Source organism: Zootermopsis nevadensis, unplaced genomic scaffold (genome assembly GCF_977971745.1).
Source record: "Zootermopsis nevadensis isolate Lab colony 2312 unplaced genomic scaffold, Znev_1.0 Znev_ptg000006l, whole genome shotgun sequence".
Classification (NCBI taxonomy): Eukaryota; Metazoa; Arthropoda; class Insecta; order Blattodea; family Termopsidae; genus Zootermopsis; species Zootermopsis nevadensis.
In genome coordinates this window covers 975,954-989,466 of record NW_028259138.1, presented here as the reverse complement: position 1 = coordinate 989,466, position 13,513 = coordinate 975,954, and the positions used below count along the sequence as shown (strand labels likewise).

The following is a 13,513-nucleotide window of genomic DNA, read 5'->3' as shown; positions in this document are numbered from 1 at the left end:
TCTGTCTATTAAAATCATACAATTCATGAAACGATGGTTTGTTATAAAGCACTGCAAAAGGTCGCACTTTAAAAAACTATACTTCTTGTAATACCACACTGAATGTCTAATTGCACATGAGTTGGTGTATTATCTAAATCGAGTTACTCAGCTTAATGTCCAGTGGCCCAAGTTTCACTTGAGGTTTCTGTTGTTTGTCTACTGTGAGCCGTGGTTACGTTGTCTGTGCCTGGATTGTGAACTTCAACGTTGCGTGGGTATTACTGTCAGTTTTAGAAAAGTGTGCGGGGTTTATAATCATTCTGACCAACCCAGCCTCCTATCCAACAGGCACCGGGGTCCATTCCCGGGGATAAAGCGCGGCCGGGGCTTGATGCTGAACACTCACCCTCATCCAGTGCCGAGGTTAAGAATGAATGGAGCCTATACACCTCTATCCCCAAACGCCTACACGGCATTTAGTGGGACAGTGTTACTTTACAAACAAAAATTGTGGTGCTGAGAAACCGGTGGAGAATTGATTTTCTAAAATCATACTAAAAAAATATTCAAATACGAGGCCGTAAATTTTGGTTAGCATTTTTGCTTCGTTTTCGTCAGTTCCCCGACTCAGACCTCTGCCAGCAGACTGGCTATCCTGGCTAAAGTTTTCGCGGTTTTCCTCAGATCCTTCAGGCAAATCTAGTATAGCACTTTAATTAGGCCACTATCACCTCCTTCTACCGTCCCAAAGCACTTTCCCTGTTCATCTTAACTGTAGATGCTTTATAATCGAAGTTACTGACTGTCATTAAATAAACCGTAGGTTAAAAGAGTCACAAACTACTATGTTTGCCTGTCGATATATAGACCTATGATTAGAAACACATTTTTCTGTCTTTTGGATCATCATTTATGGTTAGATCTTAAATGCAGTGCAAAACAATTTGACAATGAATATTTTAAGTTATGAATTGAATTGTTTCTGTGAGGGCAATTCATAAACGTACTTAAATATTTTTGTGTAGAACATTGCATATCCATACAGTGAAATTTCTGCAAAGTTCGTTTAGCCTACAAGTCTTTACTAGTCGACGTTACGCATCGACGTTACGCACAGAATTATATAATTAAATCATAAATACATACTGGTTATAATTGTAATTAGCCTGTTTTTATAGAAGGAATATTTTAAAAGGACGTGAGTCTTGTGAGTTACCTTTGGGAGTTCTTGTTAACTAACAGGGTTCTGAGCTTAAACCATCGCTTTACTCAGAGAGTATGATCGTTATATGTTTCAGTATTCACAGCCTTCATTTATCGTGTCTGAGTGTACAGTAATTAATAGATAGTGCACGATCAGGCTTTCTAGGGAATTTCCAGAAACGTGTTCCGACTTACAAGCGGTTAGACTGCGGGGCCAGCACATTGTGTACTGATGGTGCACCTCCATAATTCGTAATGAACACGAAATACTAATACTATCATAGATGGTTGAATCGGAAAGAATAAAGTGGCATGTGGCATATATGGGAGAAATGAAAAATGCTTACAGATATTAGTCTTAATATCTGAACGGCAGAGATCACGTGGAAGGCTTCAGCGTAGATGACGAGGACAATATTAAAACGGATCGGATAGAAGTTGGATATGAAGGCGTTGATTGAATTCTTATGACTCATGTAAGGGACCAGTGGCGCATTCCTATCAACACGGTAATTAGCTTTTTAAGTTATATAAAAGGTGGGTAATTTATTTTCGGCTGATTTTACCATTAGAAAATCCTCAAGAATTAATCTGCTGCATGCTTTTGAAAAACATCTCCTATCTGAAAACAACACTAAATAAGTGATATCCGACGGGCGTTCACTACACTCACTCACAGGCTGACTGACGCTCTCTGCGGGCGGGAAAAAATTCACGCATGCGCATGAAGGTCCCCTACACCCCGCACCGGACGACACCACCCGTGCTTCATTTGTTTCCGTGGGAAAAATTAAGGTCCGATACATTTTGAAGAGACCTCGTATTTTAAAGACTAGTTAGAAATATTTGCAAGTTATTTTCATTGAGAGTGTGTGGTTTGTATTATATTGTGTAAGCGTTCTGTAATTTTAGAGCTTGTGTCTGTTGGATACGAATAAATAAATTATAGATTTTGCATGCGTCATTGACCTCGATGTTTATTTACTGGTGATACAAATGTATTGTTGCTAACTTAATTACAATACAGATATTACAGTTTCTTACTTTTGTTTGTATTACCGTAAAATAATGGTGTTTTAACAGTCATAGTTTTGGAACAAAGCATGATAGAGACATGAAATCAAAGTCAAAATAAAGAGAAACTCTCCACGAATCTTACGTGTTCAGTAGATTTCGATATGCGCTCCTTTAGTTGCCCTGCAGACATCAAGACGATATTCAAGCTCTTGCCATACACGACCGAGAACATCCGGTGTGATAGATGAAACAGCTTCAGTGATCCGTTCTTTCAAATGGTGCAAATTTGTTATTTGGACAGAGAACACTTGTTGCTTCACATAACCCCAAAAATAAAAGGCCATAGGGGTAAGATCTGGAGAGCGTGGAGGCCAGGCTATCCACCCTCCTCGTCCGACCCATCGCTGAGGAAATGTTTGGTTTAGATAATCCCGCACGAATGTGGCAAAATGTGGAGGAGCTCAATCTAACTGGAGAATGAAATTCTCCGGTATTTGGGGCACTGCATACCCTTCTAACATATCCAGGAAGTTCTTTCCCGTCACAGTTTGTTAAGCAAAAACGAAGGGGCCAATAACTCTGTCTCGACCAATTGCGCACCACACATTACCTTTTGGGCTATCACGTCGTTGTTCCATAATGACATATGGAGGTTCATTACCCCATATTCTAACATTATGCTGATGGATGTGTCCTGAAACATGAACATAAACTTGTCTAAAAATTCCCCAACATGATCTAACCCATCCAGAATGTCTGTAGCAAATTAGAATCGTTTAATTTTGTCCTGTGGATAAATTTTATGTAACACCTGAATTTTATAACCAGTAAAGCGTAGTCGTTTCTTTAAAACGTTGCGAACAGTTGTTTTTGAAACGCCTAACTCTACAGAACACTTCCGCACTGATTTCTTCGGGCTACGCAGATAACTTACTCGCACAGCTTCAATGGCATCGTCAGACACTGATGGTCGTCCTGGACGTGACTGCTTCAGTAGGCTGTCTGTTTCTCTAAGTTGTTTGTCCCAAAGGCGAATGTTATTTTCGTATGGTGGTTCTTCATTACACACGCCTAACAAGTGTAACTGACTCAAACTTAGCAAGCCACAAAACACATTGAACCTTCCTCTGCACCGTAATCATGGCGACTAACAAGCTTCACGCGTCTATTGACCTTGTAACAGCGCGCATGCGCTTGCGCTAGAACCCTTTTATGTTTCGAAAAACTGGAGAGTTTATCTTTATTTTGACGTTGATTTCATGTCTCTATCTTGCTTTGTTCCAAAATTATAACTGTTTGTTATCTCACCATTATTTTACGGACACACTGTACAGGCTAGGCCTATATAATGCCAAAACATATTTGATGCATATAATAAAGCTGTTAATAAGATCTGTTTATTACATAAAGTATTCATTTTGTGCACGGTGAAACGTTTATTTAAGGAAAATTTTCAGTTTAATATGAAGCAGAAGTAACATTGGACCGATTTAAACCAAAATTGAATTCTCCTCAGATACGTCAGTATACAGTCAATAGTATCAAAATCGTATTTGTGAGATAAAACAGGTTCTCTAACGACAAACTTTTCGCATGAAAGGTGTGTTTTCCGCATTTTGTAAGTACTGCGTGTCTTAATAGAAATATAAAGCTGGAAGAAGTTTGTTTAGAGCAGTCACGTAAAGCGTTGTCCAGTGTAGGAAACACAACGGCTTTCAACCGGATACAAAGTATCGTGTTTGCTCGTCTTAAATCTAGTACCTTGTCTTTGTCGTATCATGAACTTGTATCCACCTTTCATCTTTTTTTCTTTGGATTTATAGTATTATTATTTTCTCTTTTCGACGTCTTGAGTCTGTGTGTTACTACCTGTCTCTACTCGCGGATCGATGCAGCCAGCAGATGGATTTTCCTACCCCACGCATGAAGAATCTCTTTGATTCGTCGAGCAATACAAAGAATTTCTTCTGGTCAACCCTTTAACTTTGAACCATCTGCTTTAACAATCACTTACGCTGTATTTTGTATTTGTAAGGTTCGTCTGATTCTCAGTGTGAACATGGTAAACAGGATTTCATTAATTAGCGACGGACTGACCAATTAAATTGACGAAAATCTGTTTAAGAAGGTTAACAGATTTTCCTTGTTAGTGCTTACAATTAGAGAATATCTGCCCAAAGTGAATTTTAATTCAGTCCATATGAAATACCTGCAAAATTTTGTTTGGGACACCAAGACGAGGGACGTCGGTGTATATGGAAACAAAATGTTGATGCTGATCTAAATAAATATATAAATGTTCTGAATTATTGCGACGACGCTAAGAGATGAGGAAAACGGAAGAATTGTGGAATTCTTACTGCCAGCGTTGAATTAAGAATTCTTTTCCCTTATCGTGTGTAATATGAAAACCCAAGATTCAGATGTACAGCACTTGGTTTGGCATTAACAGATTTAACAGTGCTCAGCATTGCTCGGTTCCAGGCTGTGGAGAGTTTAGCACGGCTCAGCCTTGCGCACCGCCTGCGTTGTTGAAAGCAGCAGGAAAGGAAGCAGCGGTCTGAGGATTATTGACGTTTTCAAATTTTCGCGTCTCTGCGTCGAATATCCGGCGATAATTGCGATCATACGATAGCTGAAGGAAGGCTACAGGTCTCTTCTGTAATCCTTAAATATACCATGACCTTATTAGGCCACAGAGAGGACAGCGTAGTGATAAAATTCTCAGAGAAAACTAATTAATAAAGCGAGTGATGCACCAAACAGGTTTCGCGGTGGATAGAAGATTGAATTACTTGTAGAAGACGTGCAACTGAATGATCCGATTTTCGGAAAGGCTTCTTGCTGGCCTGAGAATTATGAAGCCAGTGAATAATTCATTTGTTGGATAAGAGTTTCTGAGAGAATTAATTTATATCGCACTGAACCGTAATATTTATATTAAAGTGTTGATATTTATTCCTTTGTATATTTCTCTCCATTTATAGAATTAAGTTATACTAATTATGATGATGATGATGATTTTAGGAAGCTGAGTCTGTCTTGAGAAAAGACACTTGTTCAAGTAGATGGTCATGGATTTCCCCGTTCAGTACAGAACCCGAGGGCCATTACCGTGTTTTATCAGCATATATCCTAAGAAAATTAACCAATTTCACCACCTCCACACTATTTGTTTAACGTCCATTTTTATTGTATTCATATCATCGTCTTAGCTGTCGGAATTTGCAACAGAAATTTATACATTTCTCATTTTACAAATGTGTGCCACATGAGACGCTTATCTGGCCGTATTCTACTTGATCACTTTAATGATACTTGCTGAAAAGTAGAGCAAATATCCTGCTCCATGATACTACGTATATTGGCTTATAAAATGCGAAGTCCTAATAATTAAATTTGTTTAATTTATTCAAGTGCTTAACAGCAGCCAAACAATGCCAATTACAGCCAAGTACGATAAAGGCAGTGTAAAATTAATGCTAATAATTCTTGAGTTTTGTGTGCTACATCAAGACCCAAATGCCCAATTACAGATAACCTCAAAGTTAAAACTTGTCAATACAGTGGAAATAAAAATAATCACATAATTATGCTAAACAGGAGAACATAATAAAAAAACTCCTGACATCAAAGAAATAGTAATTTTAACAATGTACTTTTATAAAGAAACTTCTTTTGTCATTACCAATTTTTTTTGTAATGTGACGCCTGCATGACGGACGGAATCACAACTCAGAAGGTCACATTTACCAAAATCTCTGACTTTTTCTCATTTTAATATCACAAAGACCATCTGAAAACGTAAAGCCCCTACAGGAATATCTTTTAACACGGCTCATTTATTGCACAAAAACAATAATATTGTAAAGGATAAAAACTATTATAAATAGCCTGTACTTACTTTGAAGGACTCTAAAATACACGTGATTTTACCTGTCCCTAGGTACGCCATTCGTAACACAAGAATGGAATAAACAATTTTAATTTTTGTATCCGAACAGGACAAAAGCTTTAAACGTGTGTTAATTGTTGTGTTATCTTTCACTTGCTTCTATGTGATAGATAAGACTGCTTATGAATAGACTACAAAGCCATTCTTGGACGTAAGGCAAAGAGCTTTGCCCCTGGGGTATCATCTATTTCTCCAGTGCAACAAGTTGCCTCTGCAGCTGCTTTTCATCGTCTCTCGGCGAAACAAATGTTCCCTTGTAACTGTGCTCTCCTTTCTCAGCAATTTGGCTTATTTCTCTGTCACATAAAATGGCCGCCGACAGCTCCATCGTCCGTGTACCTTTTCTTGTTTTCTTTTATTTAATTACTCGTACCCAACTACTTAAATTACACTGGGAAGAAAGAATTCGTTAGTGTAATGTGAGAAGAGCGTAGAAACAAAAGGTTGTATTCCAGCATTTGTTTGGAAGCACTGGAATAAATCGTGAAAGTCTCCAGTTAACAAGACCAGTCTCTACAGAAAGGTTAAGAAATTAATCCTTTCAAATTCGAATCACCTGATGATTAGTAGTGACGGTATTCAGGAAGGGGCCGCTGCGAGGTTCGAGTACGTGTTGGCTCTTAGGATTATTTTCCGTGGTTTTACTCAGATTTGAAGCGAGTGTTGGGATAGTACCACACAGTAGGTCATGATCGCTTCCTGTTAATCTTTTCCAGTCACCTTTGTGTGATCGTACTGTCTGTGAACTGCAAATGGCTTCTGTGTTTGATACAAAGCCGTTAAATAACACGTGGACCAAGACGTTTAGAATGGTTTGTGTTATAGCTGTATAAAATTGATTTTGTTGGTATGTAGATTGCTGTCTCCTGGGTTATTGCGCTGTGTAGTATGGTAGATTTCGACAAAAGTTTCAGAAGATGCCCTGATGACGAAGGCAGTAAGACCTCTGAAACGCCGATGGACATCTACCATACTACACGGCGCAACAACCCAGAAGACAGCCATCTTCAGACGCATGACTGTGAAAATCTCAAATCCTACATTGGTGGTATGTACTTAAGTACGCTTATAGCTCCAGAAATGCTGTACCAAATTGCTTCAGACTCTCTACTCTCACTTACTGAAGCCATAAATAGATTTTAGAAAGGTCATAACTCCGGAGAAGTCCTCTGGGTTGGAGTACCGGTAAGGTGGTTTCTGTAGCTCAGAAACTAAGCGCGGTAGAGAAATGGTGTTTAGATTTTTTATTTCGATGAGGATATTACAGGAGCAAGGGAGTCCAAACAGAAAATTTCCCTAGATTTGAGTTACGGTTAAGTTGTTGTTGGGCTTGGGAATGATAATTTTTCCCGTGTTTCTCAACAGTACAATAAAACTGACACTAAAATCACGTTCTGGTTTCAGAACTGGAACGGCTGCAGAATGGGGGCCGTTCGTTGCACTCCACTAGTAACGGCAACCGGGCGAACAATGAGGACAGGCGGTTTGCAGATATCATCAAGGAAAAACCCATAAAGGTCACCATCCGTGTGTTGGTTCCGGTCAAGGAACATCCAAAGGTAAGTGCAATGGTTCAGGCGTAGGCTAACCCGCACTTTGTACGCAGTTTCCCTTATGTCCTTTAACTGTTGTATGTCTGAATATACGTAAACTCAGGGTTTCGAATGCAAACCTCTCTTTGAGGGACAGGGGTTTCGATCTCAGCGAAATGAACGTCGAATTTTTACATTTACATACATTTTGTCTGCCGTATATTTGCACAATTTTCTTGTGTTACGAGGAAAGAAAGAGTATTTCTGTCTTCATAACTCCTTTGCGTCTGGCTAATAACTTTATAAATGTATGTCGTTGTTATTAGATTTGGTACGAGCATCGTGCCATGAACGGCAGACAACCTTTCCACTTTCTGATTTTATACGGACAGTGTCCATGCAAACTTCTGAGATGAAAGTTACTTTTCTGCCACTATGTATTACAGTCATGAAGTTTTGTATGGTAATGAATCTTCAAAAACATGCAACAGTTTAACGTAATTTTTTGTTCATATGAATCAACAACATTGCATCTGCTCAAAATCTGTATGTAACCTTTGGTTTTATGGCGGTAAATAACGATCCATTGGAGGGAGGCATGTGAAGTTCACTTAACACTACTACATATTCTGTGTGGATGAGTTTTTTTAACGTCGACAATTACAAACATGATGGCGGGAGGCAATTAGAAGTTATGTCGGAGTGATAGTAAAGTTAATGCAAATAAGTTACCATAATATTAATTATATTATAACAGTAACACGACTAGCTTCGTGTATTGGCTCTCACCAGAGTACTTAACGTCCTTTTACGTTAAAATGAAAAACGAGCTACCGTATTGTCAAAAACTTTATATATATGTGTATATATAATATATATATACATATATGAAATAACCGTTTCATAGCTCAGACGCTGGTTTCCTACAGCGGAGAACCGGGTTAAATTCCGGATGAATTCCAGTTATAATCTCGGCATTGAAACAGGATTTCATCAGAGTTGTTCGGTTCCCTCATGCTAATCATCACTTCATCATTATTTCGTACTCGTCTATCACCGCTCCACCAGGCGCGCAGCAGCATCGTTAAAATACCCTCAGTTCTCAACTAGGGTCTTCTCTCTGACCGGGATCTCGGGTGCTCTCGGAGTGAAGGTACTTTTTATATATGAAATGTACCTTGTGAAAATGTGTGTCATGTACTAACAGGTTTGTACCCTGCAATAGCTAGAAATGGTTCATTTATGTGCCTTTTACACAGCTCGATAAAATCATATGCGGGTACAAAAAGTAATGCGCTTTTAACATTTGGAACAATTCACAATTTCCCTGTCGCCTCTAGAACACTGTCCAGTCACTGTGTCCCGAGGGAACCAATTAGAGGAAGCCCCGGCTCAGAACTCGCTAATATTGGTGGGGGAGTCTATGTCCCTTCACCGAAACGAAGGTTTTTTGATTGTTTCCAGCATCAACCAAATGTCATAAAGTAAACGAAGATGGGGCCATTTGACATTTATTGTGTGGATACTATCACTTTGTTAGCTGGAAGAAACTAGTGCCAGAATTTTATTATATGTTCAGATTTTTTCATTTCAATCCGAGTACAGTAGACAAAGCGTCGTTAAAGAATTACTATTACAAATCTATTTTCACATCGACACTTCACAGCGAAGATACTACAGATGGGCAGTGTGTCCGTTATTATCTCCTTGTATTTCGTTAAATACACACAATGTCGAAATCAGAAACGTGATGTATGGAACAGCTGTAGATAATATTTCCTGACTAGCTGAAGTAACTCTACGTTTTTTGTAATCTCTTAAAATATACTATTGAAATAATTAATTGCTTATTTAAGCGCACAACTCACTTATTTATTTTATTATATTTATATATAAAAGCAGGGCCCTACTGTATTTATATTTCTTCATTTATTTTTCTTTGTGTATAAATTTGTTTCTTCTTTGGGCGTCCCTGTAATTGGCTGTTATATTTAATACTGTACATGTATAAGTTTAATTAACCTCTTTTTGTAATATTTTTCTTTATTATTCATTATTATTGTACACTTATCAGTGTTTGCCTGTTATTGGCTTCTTGCTGTTGGCAAACACATAAATAAATTAATTGAATATATATATATATATATATATATATATATATATATATATATATGGTTGAGAACTCTATACAGAGATCTGTGGCCGCCTAACACCAGGTTCTCACGACCATAGTCCTTACATAGGTAGCACTATTAGCACTACTTCTTACTACAACTCTTCCTTAATGCTACTGCACATAACTATTCCTTATTACTACCGTGCCTACTACCCCAGTGGCAGTTCTAAATTCCTGATTTTTCCCTGTCTTTTGCTTCTTATTTTGCACAGAAAATTCCCTCCGTTCCTTCGTACAGCTTATTATTTTCTTGAAGGCCAACGGTAAACCAGAAGCCGTTCCCTCCACCTCCCCGTTTCCGTACACTTTAATAGTATGTGAATCTCGTAACTACATGCATATTAGACTATCATTAAAAGATTGTAAACGTAAAACCTTATTATGATTCATAATTTGTGTAATGTTGATATCAGGTACATTCTTCTGTCCATATAGCGTCTAATAACTTCACAAATAAAACTACAGAGTGAATATTTAATTACTTCGTTTTCTGAAATGATCGTTGTATAATACATAATTTCACACATATATTTTGCAGGGAGCCCGAGGTGGATAAAAGAGCCCAACTGCTATTCATAAAAATGTAGTGAGTAAAATCATGACGGATATATTTAAAATTTATCACTGCATATAATATTATAATGGCAAATATTTTAGGGTTTAGCGCTTTTATTTTTATATGATATTGAGCTATAGACTCACGTTTTGTATTTTCAGACCAGAACTACTATAGGTTGTGGGGAAATTTTTTAATGAAATAGTAATATTTCTCTACTTTTTCCGCAGTAACATTGCGAGTACTTTACTAGTCATTAAAGAACGATGTAATAAATCACAATTGAACGTTAGTGTACTGTAGGTAACAAATAATTATTGAAACTTAAAACGTTCTGATAAATCCGAAAGGAGATTATGTATTCCCAGGTAACACGCTCAGATGTGTCGCGTTTTCAGTTTAATTTCAGAAATTTCTTCTACCAGAGCACACTGCACTACAACCCACAGGACAGCCAACTTTGTGTTTTTAGTTTGCCGCTTAATTAACAGCCCTTGCTGAAATGAATATTTAAACAAATGCATCCAGTATTTAACGTTTCCATGCGCATTCTGGTGATAATTCTTTAAAACATAAACTAAATCGGTTTATCCAGTAAACCGCATGCTTACTGAGCGAACAACGTTGCACGTATGCTTTATTCGGTCTCCTAGTAACCAGACCGGAGATAGTACGGGAAAAAGGCTGAAAAAATCTATTCCGTGCCGGAATACGCACTTGGCGTTCTTTAAAAATTATGAATTTGAGAATGAAAGATTACGCCAGTCTTCTTACTCAGACAATTTTAGTTTCTGACTATACATATAATGTGATGTTAATGTCTTTTTTAAGTAACATAAATCAATATCGTTACCTCAAAACTCTGTAGTAGTGTACTTCTCTTGGACGAATGGGATCGGATTCTCAACTTTATTTATTATGCCGCCATTATGTTTTTATTTTACAATATACAAAGAAGTTAGAGTCCAAGGTTTTGTATTTTCCGAAAATCTTTGACTGTACACCGTTGTATGATGATGTTTCGAAAGGACACGAGTGTCGATCTCACCTCACAGGATCCAGCATCGATCCACGTTTCTTCTCCCGCCATGTTGGTAATACAAATTGTAAAAAAATTGTAAAGTAAGATTTTACTGTCGTCCTCAATGGCATGATGTCAATACCGAATTTTATTCAAATGCTTTCAGTGGTTCTCGATTTTATTCATGCGGACAGACAGGACCAGTCCTATATGCATTTAGTTAATAAACTTATTGTGAAGAACGCACGATAAAGAAGCTGAAGAAACGAAGAGTTTTATGACGTAGAAGTGGGGACAACAAGATCGATTAACCGTTCACATCGCAAAAACGAATAGTTGTGGGGATGAAACTGTTTCCTCTACGTCATTACTTAAGGGTAGAAGGAAAACTGTTGTAATATTTGAGGTTTTCACAGCGGTGGGTATGAAGATTTCTGTCTTCTGGGTTGTTGCGCCGTGTAGTATCGCCCTGATGACGGAGGCATTATGGCCTCCGAAACGTTGGTAAACATCTACCATACTACACGGCGCAACAACTCAGAAGACAGAAATCTTCAAAACAAAATTATTACCAGTATCGGAATTGAGACAGTGATTTACAAATTACTGGCGTTGGGAATTGCTTGTATTTAGGACAGTACATGCTTCCTTATGTGCTATCCCCCAACCCCCGATCGTCTTGCTCTTTACTTCTAACGGACGTGGAACGCACAGATTCGTCCGAAGTGTTGCATTAGGAAATTGGATGAAATTCGCCTCTCTGCTCTTGTATATAGCAATGTGAGTGAATCTGGCAGGGGACTGTCATGTACCGCTGCGAGATTCCTCAGAATGTAATAAAGTCGCGCCGGACACACTCCCAGTAAACACGCACGGACGTGTTGTCTTGTTTTTTTTGTTCGTCCCTTGATTAACAACCCTTGCTGAAATGAATATCAGAGCAGACGCACAAAATATTTAAACCTTTCACGCGACAGCTTACTTATTATACTGTGTTGTATTTTCGGTTAAAACGGGGTAACGTTGCGTCGCGAAACAATGGAAAGATGCCATCCACCTGTGAGAGGAACACGCAGTTTACAAATACAGTTAGCCTCCGAATGATATCAGAAATCGGTTCCAACAGAACGACACAAATGCGAAATCACTCGGTTATCTGTCACACTTGCCACTCGCTCACAAAAATAAATAGACCCTATTGTTAATGAGGACGAATATGTGCAATGTTATAATCCATTTAAAACTTTAATATCGGTTGATTTTATTAAAATCTTATTTAAAACAAGAGAGATGGGAAATTCGTATAAAATTGTATTTAGGAAATACTGCAAAAGAGGCCGCTAGGGAGACCTAGGTATATATGGAAGATAATATTAAAATGGATTTAAGGAATCGAGATACGTAGATACGGATTAGACTTCAGTTGTTCACGATATAGTTCAATGGAGGGTTGCTGTGGAAATGTTGCGTGTTTCAGCTGGTTCGAATTTCCTCTCTTGAAACAGTGCACAGAAGCAATTACACGGAGCAGCATTCTCATTGAGAAACTGGTGGTCGTTTAACTTGTCAAGAAACTTCCCACCTTCTATGAAGGTTTATCACCATATATGTATAATACTTGTTTCTTCGGCCCAGTTTAATCCAATCATCACCTCTTACTATTTCTTTGTTATTTGTAGGATTTGAGCTTTTGACGGCGGTGAGTTTGAAGATGGCTGTCTTCTGTGTTGTTGCGTTGTATAGTCTAGTAGAAGTTTACCGACGTTTCAGAGGTCCTTGCTGCCTCCATCATCAGGTCCCTGATAAAATATAGGGTATATAGAGTAAATTAATAACATTTTAAGTAACGTAATGCGCTTAAAGTCATCTAAATAATTAAACCATCATTGTTACTCAAACGTTTTTGAAAGAATGACAGGTCCTTTTTCAATATGGATCAGAAGTCTGGGAAATAATAGAACGATAAGAATTAAGCGCAGATGAAATGCGTTTGATGAGATCAGTAGCAGGCGTTGTTTTTATACGCGTATAAAATGTTGTAACAGAATTTCAGACTACGGAAATAACCGGT

General features: G+C 38.0%; 1 protein-coding gene and 1 long non-coding RNA gene across 8 annotated transcripts in view; one reads left to right on the top strand and one right to left on the bottom strand.

Moving 5' to 3' along the window:
- LOC110827939 (uncharacterized) overlaps window positions 1-13,513 on the top strand; it is a 343,471-nt gene that overhangs the window by 121,309 nt on the left and 208,649 nt on the right. For all 7 annotated transcript variants that reach the window (XR_015533767.1, XR_015533765.1, XR_015533766.1 and 4 more), the window contains one exon: window positions 7,562-7,716. Coding sequence is in view for 3 of the 7 variants with exons in the window: in XM_087343438.1 (XP_087199564.1) it covers window positions 7,562-7,716 (155 nt within the window). In the remaining 4 variants the exon portion in view is untranslated. The remainder of the gene's footprint in view (window positions 1-7,561; window positions 7,717-13,513) is intronic.
- On the bottom strand, window positions 2,136-3,415 carry LOC147874704 (uncharacterized). Its single transcript, XR_015533777.1, has 2 exons — window positions 3,137-3,415; window positions 2,136-2,896 (listed from the first exon to the last, which is right to left on the bottom strand). It is a non-coding gene; the product is annotated as an uncharacterized LOC147874704 (long non-coding RNA).